General features: G+C 38.6%; 1 protein-coding gene across 8 annotated transcripts in view; it reads right to left on the reverse strand.

Moving 5' to 3' along the window:
- PRPF40A (pre-mRNA processing factor 40 homolog A) overlaps positions 1–23,484 on the reverse strand; it is a 28,010-nt gene extending 4,526 nt beyond the window's left edge. For 2 of the 8 annotated variants that reach the window (XM_067299451.1, XM_067299447.1), the window contains exons 1-21: positions 22,967–23,404; positions 21,290–21,427; positions 18,169–18,249; positions 15,111–15,141; positions 14,363–14,385; positions 12,475–12,576; positions 12,263–12,373; positions 11,670–11,790; positions 10,430–10,454; positions 9,764–10,081; positions 8,776–8,884; positions 7,629–7,693; positions 6,834–6,998; positions 6,045–6,153; positions 4,288–4,438; positions 3,337–3,470; positions 2,432–2,546; positions 2,190–2,293; positions 1,886–2,002; positions 1,232–1,369; positions 533–628 (exon numbers count right to left, since the gene is read on the reverse strand). In XM_067299451.1, coding sequence (XP_067155552.1) covers positions 533–628; positions 1,232–1,369; positions 1,886–2,002; positions 2,190–2,293; positions 2,432–2,546; positions 3,337–3,470; positions 4,288–4,438; positions 6,045–6,153; positions 6,834–6,998; positions 7,629–7,693; positions 8,776–8,884; positions 9,764–10,081; positions 10,430–10,454; positions 11,670–11,790; positions 12,263–12,373; positions 12,475–12,576; positions 14,363–14,385; positions 15,111–15,141; positions 18,169–18,249; positions 21,290–21,427; positions 22,967–23,326 — 2,613 coding nt within the window. In that variant the 5' untranslated portion in view covers positions 23,327–23,404. Of the gene's footprint in view, positions 1–532; positions 629–1,231; positions 1,370–1,885; positions 2,003–2,189; positions 2,294–2,431; positions 2,547–3,336; positions 3,471–4,287; positions 4,439–6,044; positions 6,154–6,833; positions 6,999–7,628; positions 7,694–8,775; positions 8,885–9,763; positions 10,082–10,429; positions 10,455–11,669; positions 11,791–12,262; positions 12,374–12,474; positions 12,577–14,362; positions 14,386–15,110; positions 15,142–18,168; positions 18,250–19,350; positions 19,517–21,289; positions 21,428–22,966 lie in introns of those variants that run through there. The other 6 variants (XM_067299454.1, XM_067299452.1, XM_067299449.1 and 3 more) reach the window with 6 other exon arrangements.
- Between the last annotated feature and the right edge of the window lie 3,647 nt (positions 23,485–27,131).

The following is a 27,131-nucleotide window of genomic DNA, read 5'->3' on the forward strand; positions in this document are numbered from 1 at the left end:
GAATCCAAATGTTATAATTGGTCTACAGGATACAGCAAGAAACTGTAATGATATTTCTCATCATCCATAAAGCACCTAATGCTAGCAGTTTAAAAATACATAAAAAGCTATCAGTACTGCGATGTTAAAGTTGTAGTAAAAAGTATTTAGGAGCAAGGAAACACACAGCTTCAGGTTTGGATGCACACAGTTTCTACTATGTACACCTGGACCACTGCTTCAATGCTTCCAATTTAAAGCTCTTGCTCAAAGGTGGCCAAGAACATAGTGCATACCTTGCTGTGACAAATCTGAAATTGTGCCATATTAAAATCTCTTTAAAACTCCACAGAAATAAACAAAAAACCCCAAGGAGTACATGTTTTAAAATCAAAACTCACATTAACTAGGAAAAAAGCTTTAATATCCACACTTTTAAATAATGCAGTTCAGTAGAATTCTGTTAAATCTTTCTCCCTTCTGTATAATTTAAGAGTCAATCAACTAAGAATTTTTTTGATATTCTCTAATCAGGAAAAAAATAAAGAATTACCTCTAGCACATGCATGAAATCTTTAAATATTCTTTTTCTTTCAGACTCTAGAGTGATGTCTTCAAATGCTGGTTCCTTCACAAATCTATCCCTGATCTGTAAGAATGGCAACAATGAAAAACTAATATGAATGCAGCCATTTAAAAGTTAAAAAACATAATGATGATTCACCTACGGAAAGAGATTGTACAGTTACAAGGTTAAGCTTTTTTTTTTTTTTTTTTCCTTTCTTTTTTTTTTTTTAAATGTCAGCTTCACATTTGAGGAAGGATCCAACCAAAACAGACTCTCTTTTCCTGCATAAGCCATTTAAGTTATGTAAGCCTGGTAAAACATGTAATTTTATACAAAATATACTTCGAGGGGGAAGATTTTTAAAGGTTAAGAACAGAACAGAAAAAAGTTAAGTTTTTAACTAAGTAGAATGCACCCAGTTTAAAGTTAAGTTTTGATTTTGTGTGCATTTTTTTTTAAATTGTATTCAAATTGAAGTATCAGTAGAATTATCAATAAGGTTACTCACATCAAATGTTTACTGAAGAAAACAGGACTATTCTGATGGGTCTTAAATTTATATAAATGGAGAAACACTAGAAGACCTACAGCTTAGAGAATCTAGGTTTACTTGTAAGAACATTAGCATGCAACGGCCTGTTGAATATAATAAAAAAAAATTCTTAATTAAGTGACAATACGTACATCTTCCCAGACAGCATCCAATTCAATTGGAGGTGTAGCTTGTTTCAACATACTCTTGAAGGCAGACTCTTTCCGCTTCATTTTGCGAGCTTCTTCTTTTTCTCTCTCTCTTTCACGGGCTTCTGCCTTTTCCAGCAGCTACATCAAATAAAAGTTGTGAGAACATTTGAAAGACATCAGAAGAGAAGACTAATAGTTCAGTTTCATGCATTTTTTGGAAAGCGATAATTCAGCTTCAGAATTTTCTATTTGTCATAAGGGCTTACAGGAAATTAGCCACTCACTTATTTTTAAAGCATGCAACTGCTGTTTCTCAAAGAGAATTTAAAAGACAACTTAATATCTGATGCAAGCCAGAACTACAGAACAAGAAAAAAAAAATGCCTTCATAAGAAAAATTACATATGAATATGAGGACATTATTAATTCCTACCACAAAATTTCCACTCTTCTCAAGATGGAGTATTTATATTTTGAATAAAAATCTACCTCTACCATTTGTATTTGGGAACCTCTAAAGCACAACATCTCCCAAATACTATGAAAGTAGTCATAACACAAAAAAGAAAGTGCAGTGAAAATAAATGCCAATTCTTGTTTTATAAGGGATTTCATATTAGAATTTTAAAAATATTTCTATATATTAATACTTACACTATTGAAAGCCAGTTTGATATTTCCTGCATCTAAAGTAGTAGCTCTTTTGGTTGAACTGATGACTGTAACAAAATCTTCAAAAGAAGTATTCACTTCAACCACAAATCCTTTATCCTGCAAGAAAATTGCCTCCTTGTCATCAGGTAAGTTAGGAACTCTCACATGAGCTCTAATGCACATGACATCCACACAATGTGTAACCCCATCTCCCAGTAGCAAAGAGCTCAATTATTGATTTCACAGACTTGAATACATTGCTATCAAAAAATAAACCACACAGTGGAGCATTTTCTCCCCTCACCTTTAAGATATCTTTTATTATCTTCTTTTCATCATGGTAACGTGCTTTCAAGTCTTCAACATAGAACTTGAAAAGATCTAGCGCTGTTGATCCTGATGAAAAAACTAGATAAGTCAAAAGCTAGCTCTAGCAAAAGAGCTGCATTTTTTTAAGAAATTCAGAAAACATACAACTAACCCAGGTCTATTCCCCCCCAAATCTTTATATTACTTTTTATAGGTTGGAAGAGAAAGTATTCTTACCAGGTTGACCAAGCATATTAGTGAATCTGATGTCAGAGCTTATGGTTGGGTACAACTCCATCCAAGAGGACATTGAATGTAACTGTCCATGTTCGTGCAATTCATCCAAAAATATCTACCAAACACAAGCGAAATGGAAAGTTGTAGTCACGTATCACTGTGCTAACAGCTGGAATAAATAATCCTGATTCATTTTTAACAAAAATGGAATTTTGGTAATTTAAAAATAAGTTCAGATATTATCACTTCTTCCTGATTTCCTCCACCATTCGCAATGTTCCAACTGGATTTCCTTACCATTCAAATCTATTTGCTCTTACTCTCCCCTACTCTTGGCAGTTATCCAGCAGATTTATTACACTGCAATTTCTTTCCCCTCAAAATTACCAAAACTGGTAAGAATGTCACTCAAATATGTGTTTCTGTAATACTCAAAACAAAAGGGCCAAGGTCTAGTCAGGAGAAAGACTAATATAATGCAAAGGAAAGACTAATATAATGCAACAACGTACAGCAAAGAAAAACTCAGTATAGAAAAAATAGTTATAGATTTTTTTTTTAAAGCATCTTTATATCCAATGAGTTTTACAATCACATATTGCACTTCAGTTTGAGATTATATTTAAGCAGATCAATAGGTGATTTAAAAGAAAACAAAATAGCCCCCAAAAGCTAGCTTTACCACTTGTAGTTTTATTTATTCACATGTATGCAACCATCCTGTTTGGCAAACACACTAATAATGTAATAATAAAGAAAAATAACTGGTACCCTAACCAGGCTAATACTCCTCATCTCCTGAGTAATGATTCATTATATGCACCCATTAACCTATTTTAAGACATCATAAGCACATGGAGTATCTGAAGACATGACAAGTCTAAGTCAGAAAAAGATTCACCAACCTGAAAAGATTCTCTATTTTTACGCTGTCGTCTTCTTTCTCTAAGCAAACTTTTCTGCTTTTCTTCTTCCTCCTCTTTTTCTAGTGCCCTGATATGTTCCTCAAAACAGATCAGTGCATCTTCCTTATCCATATCTAGCAACGGATAACAGAGGAGAAAGATTACAAATTAGTCATTTCTTCTTACTAAACTGTGGAAAGTTTCTTACTAAGAAATAACTGTTACCAAATGGTACTGTTAATAGAGCGAGGGGAAAATATATTGAACACTGAAGAATATGAAACCTGTGCAGCAGAAAACAAAACAAACTGCTGAAGTATCATTGACAACATGGAACACAGAAGTCTTTATGAGAAAAGTACTGTGCATGAGTAATTGTGTATCATCCTCCATCTCCACAGGTATCTTACAGATACAAGACAGAAAAAAGAACAATGGAAATCTTTGTCAAATACTTCAACAGTTGTATAAAGTCATGAGCTGCTCTTAAAAGACTCATTTATGAGAAAAATCTGCTCATAAAGGAAAAAACTACCTTCCTACCTTTTGCAATTCCATTAGAATTTAGAAACTTAGATGAGGATTACTCTTTCTAGGAAAACAATGCTAAACAAAGCAGGGCCTCGCTTGAGTAGAAGGCAGTGTAAGTGGTTGCAACACTGGTTATTTTGTCAATTAATTCTTCAAATTTCAGAGACTAGCAACTACCAAGGCAATCCAGCCCTCATGACAAAATATCCCTTGCTTTACCATCAAGATTAATCAGTAATGGTTTCTGAAGCTGATATTTGTTTCCTAGGAGTCAAAAAAGACAGGTTCCTTTACAGAGGCTGCTCAGCAGCTACCACAGCCACTCCTGACTGGGCAAGCCATATCCAGGAGGCAGGAGTCCTCACTACTAAAACAGATCCCTTCCCTCTTCCAGAAGAAATTCACAGACTTTTTACTTACTCTGAAGTTCCTCATCTTCTGCAAACGTAGGATTGTCCATCAGATACTGCTGAGCCTCCGACCAAGTAGTACAGTAAGTGACATTAGCCATGTTATCTAGTATGTTCTTTAAAGCTTCCCAATTCCTCTTTCGTAACTGCTTGGCTTGTTCCTGAGAAAAATAAGCAAGTTTTTTTTTTGTTTGGTTTTTGTAATTCGATGTTGTATAGACAAAAAATACATGACCCTCAGTATGTTCTCAAAGAAAACACAAAATTAACCTTTTGTTCACATGTAAAACAATGTGACACATTTTGGACCTTTTTTTTTTTTTTTTTTTAAATGTACTATTACCACTGTCATCCCCATATATGTCATTTTAATACTATAATCTCTGACTATTCCCAATAGATGAGAAAAGCCCATAAAACACAGCTCATCTTTGGAATGCTGCTAGGAAACTGGGAAACTGCCAGTATATTCAGCAAAATATCAGTACTGCAAGGAAGTTCTATGATTCACTGTGCTGTTGAAGAACAGATCTAAAACAGGTGCTAATCATAGAACTTAAACAGTGCTGGGTGGATGGCTGCCCCTTTTTGTTCGTTTGCCTGTTTGGGGTTTTTTTTTTTGTTTTGTTCTGGGCAAATGTGGACCTTAACACTAGCCTCAGTTAAATCATAATTTCAGAAATAGTCTTGCTACATCCTTCATTTTTAATCACGTATCTGTTTCCTATCTGCCCAAGGATGTTGGTAAGTGCTAGCATCAGAGCAAAGCAGCTACTAAATTTCAGTGGAGAAGAACTGACCAGATACAATTAGGACCAAATCATCAAAGTCAGTACAGTACCACTAATGTCAAAGGAAATATAATTTTTTGTAACGAGGGTCTAGCCCATGACAGTTTCACCATGTGATTCAGAGCAGTTTAGAATAAAAGCTATCACATAATTTATTAAAAACATACTAAAAATTAAACACAGAATTCGCCACAACATATCTCAGTAAGAACAAGCAGCAGGACCTTTCAAAAAACCTGCTATTATAACTGCTATACTGGGTCAAATCAGAGATATCTTGTCCATCTACCAGCAGACTACAATGAATTAGGGAAAGATTATGAGAACAGAAAAGTGATCTATCCCTTGCATGCTTGCCCAGCTTCAGACAGTTAGCTTTTCAGGAAATTTTGATCTCCAGAATGTTATTCTGCAGCAGTGAGTTCCAAAACTTCATTTATACGCTGTGCAGAAACAGAATTTCCTATGGTTTATTTAGATAATGGTTTATCATATTCAGCCTGCTAACTCCATTTGAATGCCCCTTGCATTTTGTATAATAAGAAATAAGGAACCGTCTCCAAATTCACCTCTCCAAAACTAGTCAGTTTGGAAGAGTTCCATCAGTACTCCTTTCCTTTTTCCCTTCCCCTATCACATCTTTCTAAACTGAAGAGCACTCTCTACAGCGTCTCAGAGTTGATAAGCCTTGCCTGCATTTTGTGACCTTCTCTAGTTCTCTCCCTTTGGAGAGGGGGTAACCTGACCTGTTCAACGTAACCAGTATGTGGTTCACAGTCACACAACAATGCTCCTGCTTCGTTCTCAGTAGCTGTCCTACAGATTCCTCCCCTTCTGTTCGCATTTTGACTGTCCCTAAACAACATGCTGAATTAACTTTTTTTAAAAGATCCTACACTGCTTGCAAGATTGTTTTCCTGAGTGGCATAAGCTAATTTACAGATAACAAGTGAAAAATTAGGTTTGAAAGAGTTACCTTCTCTTTCTTAGACAGAAAAAACAAGACATCTTCATAAATTTCAAGACGATCACGCTCAGAGATGGCATTCCAGACTTCCATCTCCCCAAACATTTGTTCAGCTTTTCTACACAAAGAGAAAAAAGCATGTAACAATTTATTGGCAAACACTAACTTAAAGCATCCCATTGGCTTACAATAACACAGAGCAACTGCATTATAAGCAGTAATGCTTTTGTACAGCAGCTCCCCAATTTTCTCTCTGACTTGGTATTTACTATGGGCTTAAAAGACTGACAGGGCTATCACACTCCTAATGGTACACCTATCTCTTACTATGTGTACTATGTATACACAGTAGGTTTAAACAACTTTTCAAGTTCAGAAAGTTCCATCTCTGCTCAGAAGGTAACTAGCTGCACCTCCAAAGAGATTCTTGGCATTAGACATACAAGAATTTAATAGCATTCATGTAGTATCCTGTTAAGACTTCTAAGAACAAGCTGTCAGATCTGCTTTTCTCCTAATGGCAGATGTAATACAAAACACCTCAACATGTTTTGTTTTATTTCTAGTTATTCGAAGCTCAAGTTATCAGCAACATCATCATCCATCAGCACACCATGCATTTGAGTGGCTTTCTACAGACATGAGAATATTTTTGTTCCTATAAATATTTTAGTTACAGGCTTTTCAAGGGCTGAGCATTATACGAAGATTAGCATTCACCAAGAGCAAGCCAGGAAAATTTAAGGATAAACTTGGCAAGTTAGCAAGGGCCAGAACTTCATTCAAGATTGATCTTACTTGTATCTTGTTGTGGACGTCATCTTTTCATGATTTTCAAGAAAACGCTGGAAAGATTCTTTAGCTTCTTTATATTTTGATCTTGCTTCTTCTTTTTCTTCTTTTTCTGTTTGAACTTTGTAAGCATTGAAGGCTTGCTTTTTTTCACTTAACTTTGCCAAAGCACTTCAAATCAGGGGGAGAAAAAAAAAAAAAAAGAGCAAATTTAAAAAGGGACTTATATTAGAAGAAAAAAAAAGCAGAAGAGCCAAAAGAAAACAAAATTTGAACAATCCAGACTTTTGAGACAAAATTAAATAACCATCACCCCATCTCTCTCAGCTTAACGAAAGAGGCTTTTTTTTAAAACATAATAAAAAAAAGCAGTTACTAATAAAAGTTTAACAATAAAACAGAAAACAAATCACAGTTTCAGGCTGTGATTACACATTTCACAGAATACTGTATTATCAGGCATATCAGCCACTTGGCTGCCAGTGTGAACAGCAGCACCAAACTCAAGTAGTAACCTAGAAAGTCTTCAGCACCGCATTATAAAAACGTGCTTCTATTTCCAAGGAAATCACATAAATCACATGATACAACCAACAACTCCCACATCTTTTCCAAATCAAAGAAATTAAACCTAGGACTCACATTTCTTTAGTTAATGAAGTAACACAGTGCCTTGGCCATAGCACCATGTTCACAGACATACACATATCATTCAAAGCAATCAAAAGTTACATTAGTAAAGTCAAAGTATTTAGAATAGTATTTGTGTACAAATGTAATGAGAAAGGAATCAAGCAGTACCTGTATCTAGGATCATTAATGATCATTTTCATAGCTTGCTCCCATGAAGCATTGGATGGCACTCGCTGTGAAGACATTAAATTATTATTAATTAGATTTGGCACATCCAACAATGACCGATTCCTTAAAAAAACAGTCATTAGAAAAAAGTAGTAGACTATGGAACTTTTGAGGTGAGGCTCACAACAGATTTTTATTATGTCAACAGACATTAGTATACAAAGACAACAGTGCTCATTATAAAATTTTGTTTATTTTTTTTTAAACACTCAACAAGGAAAATGAATTGTGGTACTTTGGGGATTATTGTCATTTTAACAAATGAAATCTTTCAGAAATTTTTCTACTACTACTGCTCACTACAAAGAACACAAGCAGATACTGTCTACACAGAGGGAAAAACAAAGCTGATCTCATTTTACTCCCACCTCACCTCCACCTTTAGGACAAAGGTGACAAATTCAGTGACCAGGTATCAGGCAACACTTCAGCTACCAAAATTTTTGTCCAGCAGTGAGGTACATTTAAAACTATAACTGCAATAACACATATATACTTTCAGAATTATGGCTTCATAAGACAAAAATTCTGTCTTTAAATCAAATTAGCTTTAGTAAGAATTTATGAAAGCGATGGAAAAACTGACTTAAAGACAGAGGTGTTTTAATGTTCATTCTCATTCCTAATTCATCCCTTACTCCCAAATCAAATGCAATCCTATGGGAACATTGCATGCTAAACCTAACAGTTTTCCCATGTTCCAGATGAATTTCTGCACTGTCTGTCACTGAAGCATCTACTGCTGCTGTCCACAAATACTCACAGTCCCACTTTGGATTCTGGACAAATGTTGTAGTATTAGTTTACATTATAGTGCGGGGATCATGCGAAAGACAGACAGTAACGAAAAGAAACCAAACTGAGAACCCTAGAAAATCTAACACCCCCACCCACCCAAAGAGTTTCTGAAAAAGGCTTAAACTATATATAGTTCTCATTGTAGTGTTCTTTCCCCTTGTTTCTTGTCTAGTACAAAAGTCACCTTCCACAACACTGAGACATTTTGTAAAAAGAAGTAGCCTAACAGTTTTTGGCAAATGCAGTTTTTGTAATTCTGTAAAGCATTAAGAAATGTTGACTGAAATACCTTTTCTTTTAACAGTTCTTTAAATGCTTGTTTTGCTTCTTCCTTTGTATTCCATGTATAGGTTTTTTTAACTGGTTGGGCATCCTCCTCCTCTTTCTTTGGAGCAGCACTATAAACAAAAATTACTAGATTTTATTATTTAGGCAATTTTTTTTCTAAGTCACTAAAGAGTCATAAAACACCATAATTGGATACATTTTTTGAGGCTTGAGGTATTTTTTAATAACTCAAAAAAAGAAAAGAGACCATAATTTGTACGACACTTTTCAGTACAGACAGCATACACAATTAATAATTATGACTATTTTAGGGAAGTATCATCACTTATGCAATTGGCTACCTGCTCAAGTTATTTATAAACTATCCATAGAAATACAACCCTGAAATTCAGCAGGAGTGCAAACAATACACACACAGGTGTAACAGGAAGGGGAGTGCCTAAAAATACCTCTCTCAGCCTTAATTATCTCCTTCTGGCTATCATCCCCCTTAGCTTGTTCCCTTTTTGCTTGAATGATAAAATCAGGAGCTATAATTTTCCATGTAATTAATTCTCCATTTCTAACAGAGGATCTCATTTCTATAAGATCACCCATGGTGGATCAGATAAAAGATCTACTCAGCACTGCATTTTCTTCTAACAATAGCCAATTGCACAGATCTATGGAAGAGGAAACACACAGGGTAAGCATGTTATCCCAGGAAATTCCTCCACCTATCGTCCATTTACGAAGTGCGTGAGCCACAAGTGGTTCTCTGTAGGGTTTAAGAGCTTTGGGGTGGGAGGTGATAATTTTTCTTTTTTTAAATAGATTTGATACTCCTCCTTTTTCATATTCATTCTTCCCTGCTACCACTGAGTCATGCTCCCATTTCCAAAAACAGCCAGCTCTCAAAGAAGCCTGGCCACCTATTATTGAAGCCAAACCAGATCCCAGAAGAAATCATACAAAACTGCAGCAAAGCCAAATACTTCAATTTTCCTTACTCTCCTGAAGCCTCCTGCTTGGAAGAGTCCTCTGCTGCGTTAGCTGCAGCTTCTCCACTCTGCTCCTGCCCAGCAGCCGCAGCAGTCGCTTGCTGTCCCTGATCCTCAGATGCGGCTGTGGCAGTACTTTCATTTTCTGCCCCAGAAGCGGCTGCAGAAGTTTCTGCTTCAGTGGCTGCTGCTGCTGCAGGAGTAGCGGTGGTGGTGGTAACAGCCGCGGCAGTTTCAGCAGCAGTTGTGGCTGTGGTGGTTGTGTTTGTTACTTCTGCTGCAGCAGCTGAAGCAGCTGTTGTTGGAGTGGATTCTTCGGGCTTGCTGCTGTAGATATCAAGTAACAGGAACAGTCAATACAAGCACAGGACAAGTTAATGGCATAGAAAAACACCATTTCCCTAGAGCTATGTCTCAGAAAAAGAACACAGAACAATCCCGGACAGCTCCAAGACAGGAGCTGCTTTATTGAAATTGTGTATCTGAATAAGAAATGTAGGTCAAGGATTTTGGTTAAAAGGAAAAAAAAAAAGATGGAATATATTATTTGAGTTTTATATATTAAACCACTCTTTGGAATGAAAATAAACTGCAAAAAGCATGTTTTGAGATGCAAGGATTACTATGTTTAAGAAACAATAGGTAGTCTAACATAGAATATTAAAAAAGAAATACCTGTTTTCTTCAGCTTTAATCATTGCTAAAGAAGAAAGGAAAAAAAAACAATCAAAATATAGCTTCAAAATAAGTCTATGTATAGAAGGAAAAAAGTTATCATTAACATGACTTTATAGAAGTATAGCTTTAAATATTTGTTGCTATTAATTTTAGTATTTGTGCCGTTAAAAATCAATTCAGACTGGAACAAAATTTAGAGAAGCTACTAAATGAAGAATAGTAGATTTAAAAAGTGATTTCTCAGTTTAAAATAATTATTTCAGCTTTAAAAGGCACAGTCATTGATGCTTCTTTTATTTTTTGTAGTGTTTTTTACGCATTTATTTCTTACCCCAGCTGATTTTATAGTTTGTTTATCAAAGTCTTATTTCCCTTACAATATCAAACAAAACTGTGCTAAGAGTGAAAAACAAGAGCACATCATCATGTGTCATTTGTACAAAAGGGAACATTGACTTTATAATACATAAAAGCATTATAATTTTACTAATATTTTTGCCACATCAGTTTCATACAAAGTATTTTGTCAAAAATTAAAAGGAAATATTACCTAAGCAAAGCCCTACACATGATTTTGGCTTTCAGCAGACAACTGGCACTACTGACTATAAGATATATTACTGTTTTCAAAGTTCTTCTGAGACACCAGAACAAAATATGAACCTTACTCAACTGTAAGTTATACAGTACTACAGAAGTCCAACATCCTCTTATCCTGGTTTCCCAAGTGAATGAGGATTATAGTGTTGCCTCTCTGCCTCTCTTCTTTCCCCAAGCAACATGAACCCCTTAACAAATCACATGAAGTTCCTACTAGTTTCCAAAATTGGTGGCTGAATAAGAGTGAAATCCTGTAACAGCCCTCAAATGATGAAAGATGTGAAGCATCACCTAACTGTTAATACACACAGCATGAGACAGAGCATGGACATAGCCCTCAACAAGCCACATCATGTTAGAAGTCCTAATTCAGTTGCTACTTTGGGACACGAGGGGGAGTTGATGGTGCTGCCACATAAGTAGGGAAAACCAAAGGTATAACTGAAAAAGGAATGGTGATGAAGTGGAACACAGAAGAGACAGGATTAACTCTGTTGCATATGGGTTATTTCAGTAAGTCTCATTTCTAACAAAAGTGTAACCACTACATTTTGATACCAAATTCTTGCCATAAATCATGCATACATACAACTTGCAACCCTCCTCCACCCTCCCTGCTCAAGTTCTTTAATGTTACCTTCAAGATCCTCAAGTTCTTTGGGCTTTGCCCAGCGCGATTCCTTTGTTTGGGAATTATAATAGTAGGGCTTTCCAGAATCAGATTTGTACTCTTTCCAGGGACACTTAGACAACAATTGCTGATGGAAAGAAAACAAAAACATAAAAACAAACTTACAATGGTATTTTAAAATTAAAAACATTGCTAAAAGAAGTGAGCCACAAACACCAAGCCAAGAAATAACTTAAGGATCAATGAATACAAGGGATATACTTCCCAGTGAAAATTCTCCCTAGTGACACAAACACCTTACTTATCCAGGTATTAAAGAATGCAATTCTTTTCATAAGGAAAATCTATCTAAAAATTGATAAAAACTGTTTAGAGTTTTGCCCACCTTGCAGCTTCGAGTTTCACCAATGTAAAGAATTTGATAGCTGTTTTATAAACATTTTTGAAACATTCCTTATTTTAAGCGCTTGCTCCCAATGAGTGTGTGTGGGGGGAACTATCGGTACAGCTATCCTACTGCATGATAGTTAAGTTAGTAAATTCTTGCCTGCACACAAACTCATACACAGTACAATAATCTCCATTTGAAGTTAGTTTACCTCAGCAGGCGTTTTGAGATCATCTGGCTTCTCCCATGTGGACTGCTTTGTTTCAGTATTGTAGTAATATGTTCTTCCATCAGGTGATTTGTGCTCTGTCCATGTAGATTTCTAGGAATATAAAATACACCATTAAGGTTAAATAGTAATTGTGATTCAAATGCTATCAAAAGCCACTATAAAACTTAAATACAAGAGGAAAGCAGATAAACCTGTTTAGAATGCTCCTCATTAACAGAACTGTTGGTCGTGGTGGTTTGCTGGGCTGCACAAACTACAGGATGTGTTGTCTGAGGGCGAAACAAAACAGAGTTCTGAAAAGACATTCCAGTTACAATTTGTTTTCCATTTGCATGTGTATTTTAACTATATTAAAAAATTCAGTACTGAAAGAAAGGCAGCAAAACAAAATCTAAACAAATTTGACTCCACTGTTCCAAATTGGAATCTGCAAGTTCCAACCACCTTGTTCAATTACACAGAATGCAAGTCTCCCAGAAATAAAAGGACAATTGATATTTAATAATTAAGCTAGGTACAAGGTTCCCAAATGTGGAAGTGACAAACAAAAATCTACACTGTGATATCTTCAAAGTAGCATGACTTTTTAAAAGATTGCACTTATTAGCTGTTTAAGCAAACTACTTTCTTGTCCATCTTAGAAACTAAAGGGGAAATGTTGAGAGGTATCTTTTAAACACGTAACTTGACACTTGCATAATTTTAAATGCAAGTCTGATAGTGACTGAAGTTGTTCATGGTCATTCATTGTGTCAAGTGAGATAAATTTTCAGATTACTTCCAAATGACACCTGTTTACCTACCTACAGAGTCATACTGATTCGTGATCCAAAAATTTCAATAAGTTGGGCTACAGTGCCAGTGGTATTCCACCAGCTGCTTCTCTTTTTTGTGGAAAAGTGGTACATAACTTAAATCCTAATAAAGTGAATCTGCCTGCATATCACCATACTGCTTGCAAAAAATGTTAATCCCCTTCCATCCAATCCAGTATTTGTTCCCATTCATCCAATGCATCCAGTATTTGTTCCTATTTAAGCTACTGAACTATGCTATGTTCCCAAAGCATGAAAGGAGATGCTAGTAAAACCATAACATTTCAAATAGTGTCAAGATGGAGAGAAATAAAAAGTTAAGCTGAATTACAAAGTAGCAGCAAAATGTATTGACAAAGTGGCAGTGATAACCATTCTTTTAAGGTTAGTACTTAATACTCTTCAAGAACCACAGTGATGTTTTCAAAATGAGTGCTAGTAACTATTTAGGCTATTGTTTTTTTATTGTTGCAATGTTTGGTTACAAAACTCTCAGTAAACTGGCATCCCTAATAAAGGGCCCAAAAAAGCAGAGAGGCCTGAATGGTGCCAGAACCTGAACCTGGCTTCTCCTGCTAAACACAACTATGTCAGGGAACAGCAAAGGGGACTTATCCATGGCCTGAGTTCTGCTGTACACGTCAGAACTGCCAAATCAAAATATTTATTAGTATGCAACACACAAAAAGTTACCAAAGGTAAGTAAAATATAAATCTGTTAAAGCAATCACTGAAGGAGCAGGAAAATAAAAATAAAAAAAAGAAACAATCTTTGCTCTTTGTCAGTGCAAATAAAACCCCAAACTCTACCTTGAATAACTGTCTAGCCTGACACTTGCAAAGATTTAAATCTGAAAATAGCTTTAAAGTAACATAGGTATCTAGGTTCTTTTTTTTTGAACAGCAAGCAATTAAAAGTCAGACACAAGACAGACATCAATCTCCAATTTCCAAAAATAACAGAAACACATCAGAAATAAAACCTACTTTAGTTCAAGCTAAATTCTGTTCAATAACAAAATACTACTTTGCCACAAACAATGGATCATGAAAACTGTATGTATTCAACAAAGCAGAACAAATGCATTCGGAGCTATTAATTTTAACACTAATTACAGACTGCTGGTCTAAGTCTCCAGGGCTAGATAAGTAAATAAACTCCGAATAAAGAAAGAAAAGGAGATGTTAAGTTTTTTTAAACCTGTAAGCCCAAGTATGCACCACAATTCTAATAAAAACTTAGAGAATTTTGGTTTTCACTTACCTGAGTTCCAGGTGGTGTTACGCCTAAAAAAAAAAAAAAAAATAATTTTGATAAGATTGTTTTTTTTCTTTTTTAAAGTTAAAACTCAAATTATACAGTGTCTGAAAGAAAAAACAATGCATAAAGATTCCATAGGAATCAGTGAAAATGTCAGTTATTGGAATGCTAAACAGGCTATTTATATGGGATAAAAAAGTTGTAATTCCATATGGTGAAGGGCATTCAACTCAGAACTCTTTGGAAAAAGCATCCAACAAGTCTCTTTCCAGTTCAGACAAGAACAAAATAAGCAAGTCTGGCCCCCATTCTTCAGCACAATTTATTTTTAAGTATGCATGCCATTACTCAAGCAAGCAGGTAAGCTTTTGGTTAACTTACAAAAAGGTATAAGCACAAGCTGGAATGTGTCCCTAAATAAGCACTATTGGAATCTTTACATTCCGAGAAGCTGACAGAAAGTAGCCGGAGTACAGATCCACACCGACAAACTACAGGCACTGACAAGAAATCTTTTATCTTTAACACTTGCACTGCTGTTCTCTAATCTCAGAAGTTAATTAGTCATAAATGTCCACCAAAATCCAAGAACTTTATTAAACCAGTCTGCTTCCCATGCCTCCATGAATATTAAAAAAATAATAATAATAAAAAATCTTGCATACAAAAGTATAGTTTTAAAAATATTTTAAAGTACTTCCCCTAATTTTGATGAAATATTTTGAAATTAGAGCAGATTGTTTATACTTACCTACTTGTGCATCCATAGCGCTCACTCCTGGCTGTAGAAACAATCAACAGATATTTAATTACAATTGGACTGAATGCTTAAGGCATTAATAAATATAGTACATATCCAACAAGTCCCTTCAGCAGCAAAATTCTCTATGATCTTAAATATGGATTCCTAGCCACCCATCACCCACCTAATTATTACTGCTTCTTAAAGAAATGATTAGGGAGACCAAACCAATTTTCAGAAAGGCAACACATGCAATAATCTACACCAGAGGGTCTCTTGACATCATTTCAGTACATCTCTATCTCCCAAATGGGTAGTTCCGAGGCAGTGGGGTGAGGGGAGGGAAAATGAGTTTCTGAATTTCTGCCAGAGTAGCTTAGTAGAATTCTGTTACAATTATGTTGCCAAAAGCAAACACCTTCAAACGTACTGAAGTGTTGAAATTGTTGCATTCCTAAAACTGCTTGTAACTAAAGGTCTTACAGACACTCTTACTGATAGAATTTCAAACTAAGAAAAGATCAACATAATTCAAATAAATTTTTCCCAACTTCTTTTTTCTTTAGACAAAAATACAGCTTACAGGTTTATCATCCACTAGGGTTTATCTTTCAGTTCTCTTCTATGAGTTATTAACAAAAATCCCTCATGTAATAACAAACTAAAAATGTGTTGGAAAGAAAAGAAACCGTATTACCTCAAATCAATCCAACAGCATTAAGCAGGACGAATCACTATGAAATTTAAGACCCTAAAGCTCATTCTGTATATTAAGAAAATCCAGCTACTCTGTGCATGTGTGCATATGTCTACGCTCATAAATAATCCTTCTAATGTTTCTGTTCTTGTGCCTATTTTTACTTTTCCAAATTCCCTGATAATTTGCTGTGTATTGTAAGAGCACTTGCCTGACTGAAATCATCATTTTGAGGAATTACATTAGTTCTAATCAGTTTTTGGAAGTAAACAATTACATAGATCACAAAACAGATAAGGAATCTTATAACAGTGCTCTGAATGATCAACATACTCACATAAAACACAGTCAAGACCAAAGAGCACTGACATCAATATAAAGAATCCAACTGGCCTCAGTGAGTTCTAGATCACATTTTACACTTGAAGACAGCATATTTTTCATCAGCTAGCTATGAAAATGATCAGATAGCTGGAAATCTGATGAAACTTCTTGAGCAAACCATGAAGGCTACAAAGGCCACAATTTTTTATTCACCTACAAATTATTTTAAATTAGAAAAGGGTAAAAACTTTCTTTCATTTCTAAAGCACCTTCTAGGCTGTGGCACACCTTCCATAGCAGGGAGGTAGAAGAATGCTTCCATGACAGACAAATGCCTTCTGATATCATGCGCACAGGTATGATCTCCAGCTATCACTGCCAAGAGGGTTAAGAGTGAAATTAAAAGTTGAAAGCCTCTGCTGTGCTACTTTGCCTCCTAAATACCACATATCCACACCTGATTCAATCAAAATTTACTCCTAAGACATCTGGAAACCAAAAGATGTGCCTTCTCTCTAAAATATTTAAAATATACAGTAGATATTCAAAGTTAGTTGAGCTAACACTATTACCCTGCCCCTTTCTAAAACCATGTTTGGGCATAGCATTTTAAAGATTTTTCTTCGAAGGGCTGAAATTCTTTCAAAATTTTCCATAAGCACCACTTGCCAGAAATTCATGCTGACTTCAGTATGGGATACAGGGTAAATCACTAACATTCTGCCTACTAGGTAGCTATTAAAATATTTAGTGCATTAGTAAGTAGTACCGTGAGCACAAGAACTTTCAATGAAGAATGGTTCCCATGAATTTGCCTTTATTTAAATTACACTAAGGCTGTAACATACACTCATGTCCCATTAGACAACAGAGAACAGCAGTGAGAAACAAACTTCTAACTAATGGGCAGATTCTCTAGCATCTGCCCAAACATTAAACTGAAGACTCTTCCCCACTCTTAAGATAATTAATATCCTCTCTTTGGTATGAATTCTCCGTTATCCAGTGCATGTCAAAGTGACATTACATCCTTTTCCTCAACAGTTTCTTCTCTACTTGTAGAAGCTCGGTATGCTTGTGATCTTTCTCTCACAACTGTGGCTGAATTGTCCAACAGGCTTAAGAGACCAGGGTGGGGGTGAGTGGACTGTTTAATATAATGTCTGCTTACACGTAACCTATTTAGTAGAATAAGTAAAAAAAACTTTTTTGGCAAACCCTCAATGAGGAAAAACAAGTGGAGCATTGACCAGCTTTTATTTTTAAAAATAATCAACACAGGCAGTAGCAAAGGTTCTGTGTTTAGCACTGTAGAAAACTTTAGAGTTCTACAAGGATGAAATACGACTTGGTGACATTATCTGCCTAACAAGAAAGTAAAAAAAAAATTTTTATTTCTAAATTTAAGTGGAAAGAAGCGTTTTACATGGACCTCCTCAAGTTCCTTTAAATCTCTCAACAGACTATGTTCATAGGAAAGAATTTTACCCTTTCTTCTCCAGAAAGAGAATTCTGTCTATAATGTCTGCAATTTCTTCCCTCTCCATTTCCACCCAGATAACTTCTTCATACTTTTTCCAATTTCAGCAAAGTTTCCTCAAGTTCTAAAATGTGCTAATTTTCAGAAATTTTTTTTTAAAAATCAGAAATGTACTGGTCAGGCAACTAGCCATACCTCCAAACAGCCTGAGTTCACACTGTTCCTGCCAAGGATACAAGCAGGTAAGGGACAAGGAAGGAGCCAAGAGGAAGCATTATAGGAAGCAGAACCACAAGAGATATAGCAGGACAAAGGAGATATGGTTACAGTGAAGAGTTTAAAGGCTATGAAAAAATCCACGGGATGCCAAGAATCACTAGTTCCACCTCTCACAGAGAACTCGTTATCATTTTACAAGAACTCAAAAGCCTGATAAAACTTCACTGCAATTAGCAAGACCTTTTTCATAATCCAATTCAAGAAAACAAAGGCATACCCATATTGAAGTAATGAAAGCAATTGAAATGAAGGAATTTTAAAAAACAGAAAAGGTAAGTAATACTCACTGGAACCGTAGGCTGCATAGCAGCTTGGGACATGTGAGACATCATCATTCCAGGCATTACTGACTGCATCATTCCAGGCATCTATAAGTAAACAGTATTTCAAATACGCTTTATGATACTTTTAACACCAATTTTTTTTTGTTTTGTTTTAAAATAATCACACAGTACTAGTTTCTAACCCAAACAAACCTTACAAGCACTTTACAACACACAGTTAAAGGAGTTGTAGAATTCTGCTTCCCTTCATTACACTCCTACAGAATGGACATTAGGAATAACAAGTCTACAGTATATTCCAAGGTCTGATAAGAAATATTAGTAAAGACAACTGTTTTAAATTACAAAAGAACAATAACAAATGATGAGTGACCTGTTAATATGCTCTTATTGAAATCCTACACTAAAACAGGAAAATTAAAGGTTGTGGGAAAGATTTCTGCAAAATTCCAAGGCCACACAGAAGCTATTAAACAAAGAAAAGGTAAACCCAGTCTACAATTAGTTCCATTTGTAACTTTTGGCAACTCTCAACCTGTCTCCCTCTCCTCTTACCTCTGCAAGTAGAAGAAACATTTTACAGGGATACTAGAAAAAAGAGTTTCTGTAAACATTTTCATGATGAAAAGAGCTGTCATATTTAAATATCAAAGGTCTAAATTGCTTCTGAACTGTTTTTCAAAACGTATGGAAAAAACATTAATACAGATATACAGTATTAAACCATGTGACTTTTCTTAAAACAACATGAGCTTGGTAACAGGGACATACCATAGCATACAAAAGAAAAGTTCGAGTCTAGACTTATATCCGAGTTTGTTGTGTGGTCTGATGAGACAAAAACCCCACAAAACTGCTACTTAGATAAGCTAGCTTTTGCTCAAATATTTATGCTTATAGTCTCAAAGGGATGGTCACTACAACACATTATACACAGGAGTTACCCACTGGAAATAAAAATTGATGCACTGAGAAGTTGCTAAAAATGTTACTGAAAAAGTTTTAATTTTGTGTGTTTCCTATAATTTTTGTTGATCTTGGTTTTTAAGAACCGGTGAGCCATAAAGAAGCAGCAAAATGAACAAAACATAGTTTAGGTCACTACCAACATGATTTCTTGGCCACTTAGCCCAAATAGGTCTTGAGAAGTCAACCCCCTTCAACCTTTCAGTTGTCCCCCTTTACCTTTATTGTCCTTGGCAGGCTGGCCAAGTGACCCCATCCCCCTGTATCTTCAGGGAGCATCAGGTTACCACTCTCCTCATCTTGCATCTCTTGTGCGGAGAGAGGGATATTTGGTAGGGCTACTGCTCCACCCTCAATCCACAAGGTTTTCTTGGGAGGGTGAGGAAGAAAGGAAAGACTGGAAGGCGGCCCCCTCCTATTCCTTGCCATCCTGTAGAAGCAGGAGAAGAAAGCACTCTTGCCCCACTGCTACTTGCAACTAAGGGGGCTCTGAGAGTGTGAAACTTCTTAAAAGCCCTGGCCCAGGTGCTGAAGAAACCCTATGTACTTCTCAGTTTCCAAGTAACGCTGACCCCAAGTCCACAGAGAAAAATACATGGGAAGAGAGACCCAATTCTTTTCCATTATGTTGATGGTAGGCCATTACTTTTGCTTAAGGTCCTGTGTAAAGCAATTACTTGTCTACAGGGGTTCACCTCAGCAAGGAGATAAACAAGCTACAGGAACATCCCATCCATGCTAAGTGTCACAAGTAAATCCCTTGTATCTGCTGCAAGAAAAAGCTTAGCATCCAAGGAAACAAGGCAACACCAGCTGATACTCTTGCACTAAAACTACTGTGCTGAATATATTAGCCTCTTGTCCCCTCCTTATGGCCACAGGGTCACTGAGCCTCTAATCTCTTCTTGCCATGCCACATAACTAGCTTTTCACTCTGTATCTAACAAAAAATCAGTAAGTTCTCTATTTATATTGTTCACTAAAATATCAAGACTGAAATATTCATTACGTGAGAATAAGATCAACAGAACAGAAATGAGAAAAAAAACTGTTAAGCAGAAGAAAAAACAATTGCTAGACATTTTTAATACACAAAAGCCCACATGATTAGCTATCATGCTAATGGTCGAGTCCTCCTTATCTTTTTAAATTGCATTAGTCTTAGAGCATAAGCTCTAACAGACTGCAAAACCATGCTGGAGGCTCCTATCAAGCCTGTATACCCTAACTTTAAAAAATATATATATATATATTTACACATGCTCTATCCAAGGTACTGCAAAGGAAGAAAATGAGTTGCCAGTATGCGCTTGTGGGCTCTTCTCAAAGGTTCAGTCTTTAATACCATCCTCTGACTAGTCTGGTCTAATCTATCCCTCTGGTGTAGCCAACATTACTTCATCTCTACTTAGGCAAACCATTACTACAAGTAGCATCATTAGAGAATTTGTTCTATCCAGGAAGAGAATTGCTTCTTTCAGAAGTTCAAAACTTAATGAGAAACTACATGGAAAAGGACCTTTCATGGTTTCAAATTAAAACTTGAAATTTGCAAAAGCATGGATATGAGTCTGGCTACTCTACTTGTCAACCCACTTTCAAACTTGTCAATCTGAATAGCCAGATTTGTTTTTCAAACTGTGCATTACACTAGCACCACCAGTATATTATACAGAACTAAACAGCCCTTAGGATATTGGAGACTGCAAAAATGCAGATCTTATTTATTTCTTCCCTGCATCTCCCTATAATTGTTGGCCATGCTTGGATGTAAGAGTGAGCCAAGAACTAAAGAGACAGAAGTTCTCTACTGTTACTACCTATGAAAAAAAAACACTACTTTATGTTTCTAGTATTTTTTAGTAGGACAACCTTACTTCTTCAAAATCTACAGGAAACTATCTAAAAGATTTATTAAAAAACAAATTATGGATTCATATCTATGACTATTTAAAATTAAAGTTCCAAAACTGTGAAGCACTTTCATTACCTGTTAAAACGAGAAGAGTTTCCACATGGATAGGAATGGTTGCATAAAACATCCTGAATTATTCACATTATTGTTTGCAAGCTACTATATGAGACTTACCTACCTCAGGAATTATCTGACCTCATTATGGGAAGAAAGAAAGAAAAAGATTCAGTAAAACTGCCTTACCTGCCCCATTGGTGGTCCTCCCATTGGAGGCATCATCTGAGGCATCATACCATGTGGAACTGGTGGCATATTAGGTGGTCTTTGACCCATAGGGTGCATTCCCATGGGCGGATAATGTGGCATGCCTGGGTGTCCCATCTGAAAGACATCAGCAAACAAAAAAATTAGCACAAAGCCAGCAACCCTCCCATCCCCCTAAAACGCAAAAGCATTAAGATTAACACTCCACTGGAAATGATGCAGTCAATTTTAGCTTAACGCTGCCAGACAGCAAGCAGGACAATTATATTGAAATGTTTACAAGTCAATTCCAGTGTTAATCATACTCTAGAAGAGTACTCTTCTAGGATCTGTAGAGCTGGAGATCATCAGAATTAACAAATGCATTTAAAACTTCACAACCAACAGCCAAATGAAAAAAAAATACATCTTTCATGTTATAATTTGTCATAGAAACACATACTTAATTTGTGTGTGACTATTTCTGCATACTCTTCTATACAATTAAGATTAATGCAAGTACCCCTGGGGCAGAGAAGTCAATCAAATCACCAACATATCTTTTTCTTCTTACATCTAAGGCTGAACTAGCTTCTACCTTGATTACAATCCTTGTTTCTGTATCTTCCTAAAAATCTGCATCCTGTGGTTGTTCTTATACTTGGAATAGTCACAGTAATAGGACTAAAAAAGCTGGCATACGGAAAAAATCTGTTCTGTAAACACACAGAAACATAGAGGACTTTCTTTTTCATATTCAGAGACTAACTACCAGAATGTATTAAAAGCCTTCTATTCTAGTCAGACGCATCAGGCATTAAGCATGCCTTAGGATAAAGACTTAAAAGCACTTTATTTTGAAAGACAAACAATTCAGCTCTGCATCTTACTTGTGTATTTTGTATCCATTAGCTTATTAACACGAAAGCTATTTTTAAGCAAAATGTTGTTTTTTGAGAAGGATCCTTAGCAGAAAAAAAAAAAAGCAAGTAATACCTCTTTTTCATGATTTAAAAACAATTATTCTATGAAGATTTTCTGGGGGGTACCCGAAGGCATGAATATTACCAGTCTCTGAAGTTGGGGCAGGGGATATTATGCAAAAGCCACAAGCAACTGAAAAGGTTTGAAACTTAAGAATGTAATCAAAATATATATATGAGAGAGAGATTCATATATTCATGTACATATATATACACACATACATACACATGTATGTTCCTTGAACCTCATGGGGGACACGATGCTAACGGATTTACTAGGTCTCAGATGCTCTCCAAAGAGCTGCAAGCGTAAGTGCAATGTTTCCTCAAATCCTTCGCATACCCTCTCAATATCGCTATATACATACACACGTGTATATATATATTTTTTTACTTGCTGAGGGACCTGCCAAGCAAACGCCGTTTAACACGTCCCAGCTCCTCCCTGCCGACCCGCGCAGCACGGGGCTCGCCGGTGGGGGCCGGCACCGGCCAAGCCTCCGCTTCCTCGCGGCCGCGGGCTGCATCGCGGTGGCGGCGGGCGCTGCCAGCGCGCCCCGCTCGCACAACAAAGGGCCGGCGGCAGCGGCGCGGCGGCCCCCGGCGCGGCGGCGGCGGCGGCGCCAGCCCCCCCCCTCCCCTCCCCTCCGCTCCCCGCCGCCCGGAAGCGCCCCCGCGCGGCGCCGCCACTCACCATGAGGGAGCCCCGGTCGACGCCGCCGGGCCGCATCGAGGGGCTGAGCAGGCTGCCCCCGCTGCACCTGCCAAGAAGCCGCCCTCTGAGTGGCTGCCGCGACGAGGGGCCAAAGGGCATGAGCGGCTCGGGCTCCCCGCGGGGCGGGAGCAGCGGCGCCAGCAGGCTGACTGGCTTCCCCGCTGGCCAATCCGGGCGGCCCGCCAGCCGGGTGCTCTTCGGCGATTGGTCCGCGGCGGAGGCGACGGGGCGGACGGCGTCCCCCGGCGTCAGCTGCATGAGGGGAGGGGGCTTCGGCAAGGAGAACGGGAGCGGCTGAGGGGAGGCCGCCGCCGCCGCCGCCGAGTCCCCACCTGACATCCCGGCCGCGAGGAGCCTCTTCTCTGCCTCTCCCGGCGTCGGCGCCCGGAGCCGTTAGTGACCGCCGGCCGCAGGCGTCGAGGACCGAGCGGATGGAGAGGCCCGGCGCCGGGGCGCGGGGCGAGCCGAAGAGAAAACGGCGGCGCGGCGGGGCCTCGCGCGGGCAGGCGGGCGGCGGCGGCGGCGAGCAGAAGAGCCTCCGGGCGGGAGCGGGCCGCCGCGGGGGGGGCGGGGGGCGCGAGAGCCGCACAGCCACGGAGCTCGCACGGGGGGACGGCGCTGCGGCGGGGGCACGGCGGAGGGGACGCTGGGAAAGGGTCACGTGGGCGAGGGGGCGGGGCGGCCGGCGCCGGGCGGCACCACGTCCGCCGGAGGAGGGGGGGCGGCGCGCCTGCCTCTCTCCTCGCCGCCTGCTTGGCGAGGCCGGAAAGTGTCGGCTGGTCCACCCTGCGCAGTGCGGCGAGTGGTACGTGCCGCCCGGGAAGCCCGGCCTCACTGTCTCCCCCTCTGCGCTGCGATGGTACGTCCCGCGCGCGGTCTGAGCTGCGCGCGCTGCGCGCGGGCGGGGCCGCCTGCCCCCCCCCCATCCCCCAGCGCCTTCTGCGCGGTGGTAGGCGCCGCCTGAGGGGGCAGGCGCGCGCTTCGCGCCCTCACCCGCCCGCGCCGCCGCCATGGCCGCGGCGCTGCGCGGGGCAGGTAGGCCCGGCCCGGCCCGGCCCGGGGCGGCAGCAACAGCAGCCCTCAGGCTGCCCCCCTGCAGCCGCGGGGGCGAGCTCGCACGCCCCATGGCCCGCGAAGTGCCCTGCGCTGCTCTCTGTCGTCAAGCCAGTTCCTCGCGCTTGCGCTTCCCTCAGGGTTGCGGTGTGGAGAACCGAGGAGCGGGGCCGGAGCAGGAGCCGGCCTGTGCCTAGGTATGGCTGGGGTGCGAGCGTGCCTCCCGCCCGAAGGAGCGGGGAAGCGTGCCGGCTGGAGCCAACAGGCCGCGATAAACACCGGCTTCGCCTTTCCTGCTCCTTGCATCGTCCCTCTTGTGCCCTTGCTCCTGTTTCAGACCGGCACGTGCTCGCCGCTTCAGTCCCACAGCGGTGATTGCCCCCTCCTGTGCGCCCCCTTAATAGCTTCTGCCCTGATTCAGTGCCAGAAATGGGGAGAGGAGGAAAAAGAAAGCTGGGGAAGAGGGCTGGAACTGATTCAGTGTTAAAACTTGCCATACGTTTAACCAAAATTAAACGTAAATTGTAACCATTGGTTTTAATAAAATTTTAAATCCATTTAAAACTTTTTTGCATATAGTAGTAATAGTTTTTTCTAAGAGTATATATGTCTACTGAAAACTTCTTGGTGTGGAGGAAGGAGTTGTTGCATCTAAATAGAAACTGTGTAGTATGTGTAAACACTGTCTTTTTATCTATTTTGTATATATACAAGCAGTACCAGCTTAATGTTCAGGTTCCCAGTAACTAATGTGTAAATGTAGGTGAACACAACTTACTTCTGTCTTGTTTTTTTTCTTTCTTTTTTTTTTTTGGAGTTTCTTGAAATAAATCACAAATATGGTCCTTTAGGTGTAATATGGTGTTCTGTTCTGTGTTGGGGGTTTTTTTGATTCCAAAAAATGAGTGTGGTAGCTTTTCAATAGGGAAGCATTTGACACAGGTGTCCTAATCCTGACAATGATCCTACAAAGTTCCGGAGTTAATATCCATGTGACCCTACAGTAGGATCATCCTATTGTAGTGAGATAACTGTTGTGGAACTTGGAATTTGGTGACAGAAGCTGTTTCTAGTTCTGCCGCTGGTTTTCCCTTATATCAAATATGTCTGTCAAGGCAATTCATTGTCTCTTAATGGTGCAACACTTAATATATTGAAGCTTAATTTATTACGTTGTGTGAAATGTGCAGACTCTTAAAACTTCATAAAAACAAAATATGATATCCAGGTTAAAAGGGTACATGTTTTTTTTCATTTGGCTTAGGTGAGAGTCTGTACTTCAGAATTTTCGTCTAAATAGGTATTATATATTACCAGCTAGTTGTCTGATGAGAGCTGAATGCAGTTCTCAGCATTACAGGTGAAGAGAGCGGAACAGTGTGTGCAGGTCTGTCAAGTTGATGCGGACAAGCATTATCTTGATATTTTCAGCTGGTTTTTAAAGGTGGGTTGCATGAAAGAACAATAATGAGCAAGTTTTCAGATTCATGTTTGAAATAAGGAGACGAAAGCATTAGGCAAATGATATTTAAACCACATACCTTGCTCCTAACTTTCAGTATCTTTTTGATTCTTACTTATATTTTTTTGAAGAAGAAACATGAATTTGCTAAGATTGACATTAACTTTTACTATGACCGAGAAAGAAATTAAAAAGCAAGAAGAATAATGCAGAAAGGTCAAGTTTTTGTTTTGTAACATAGTACTTTTGCTTTAATACTTTTTATAACACGTTGAGGTTTTGTACAGCTATGACCTTGTGATAAAACAGGGCAGCTTGTAGTCGAGGAGTTAAAACTTGACTTCTAGCCTACTGAACAGCCTGCATATATTTTTAAGATTAGAAGCTTTGCCTTATGGCTTGCAGTGTCATACTGTATGATTTAAGACTTGATTGTCTGGCTTGAATATATAATCAAATACATAATTATATATTTAAATCAATTCCACTTCAGTTAACTATGTTATAAATTTGAAGTGATTGTTTTTGAAAACTGCTTATATCTTGCAAACTCTCCAGTTTATACTTTCTTAGCCAGGATTCTGTGTAAACAGGCTGCTAACAAGGTATATGTGAAGCTCTGTGGTGTATGGCTCAAATCCAACTGCAAGCGCATGCTGCTCAGCAAAAGATGTTATCTGGTTTTCATCATGTGAAGGAAACTTCACCATGTGAAATCCTGGATCCTGGTGGAGAAGTTACCAATACTGTTCACCTATGTTTTCAGTATAATTCAGAGATGAATAAAAGGCTACCCACTTTATCAGGAAAGCTTTGAAAATCTGACTTAATTATTCATAACTAGTATTCTCTTTAAAAATGTAGTCAGAGCAGCTATGAAGATGTAAATACCAGCACTAAGGTGTGTCTATGGGGACAGCCACATGCTTCTGCTGTGGGGCTGACTGCACTGTTGCCCCGAGTAGCAGCTACTGCCGTTGTTGCCATCAAAAGACAGGAAACTGGCTTGGCTTTCGACAGGGGAAGCTCTGGTATATTAATGTCCTGTTGACCTCAGTCAAGCAAATAGAACCAGTAACATCTAGTTCGTTAAGCCTTGGGTTTCAAGAACAAGTTCCTGGGTGAATCCTCTGTTGGCTAGGGCAGGTTGAAGTCACGGTGTGCTCCCGGTGAAGGTAGTGAGCGAGTGTTCTGGAGTACTTTCATGAAAATTACAGGAACTCATCATAAAAAGCCACACTTTGTTGTGCTCAAAACTTACATTGATGCATTTAGATATGCATACAATATGCTAGAAACAGTGGAAGTGATTGAGTGTTTTGCTAATTGAAGAACTTCTCTGTTATCTCTTGTTTAAAAAATCTTGCAAAGATTCAAGTTTGTTTGGACAGAACCAGCTATGTTACAGCTATTTACAGTGTTCTCATTATGAATCTCTGAAACGTGTGTGTGGGCAGTTCTCTTTATCTGCTCTTACACTGATATAATATATTCACCAGACAGCTTGATTAGTAAGCCACTGATAAGTGCTCTCAAAAGAAACCAGCCCTGTTGATCTGAGTCCGTGTAGGCTGCCAGAACAGCTGAAGGCTCTTAGAATTGTTTTATAAAGCTTTTTTTTCTTTTTTT

Source organism: Apteryx mantelli, chromosome 6 (genome assembly GCF_036417845.1).
Source record: "Apteryx mantelli isolate bAptMan1 chromosome 6, bAptMan1.hap1, whole genome shotgun sequence".
In the NCBI taxonomy this organism is placed as follows: domain Eukaryota; kingdom Metazoa; phylum Chordata; class Aves; order Apterygiformes; family Apterygidae; genus Apteryx; species Apteryx mantelli.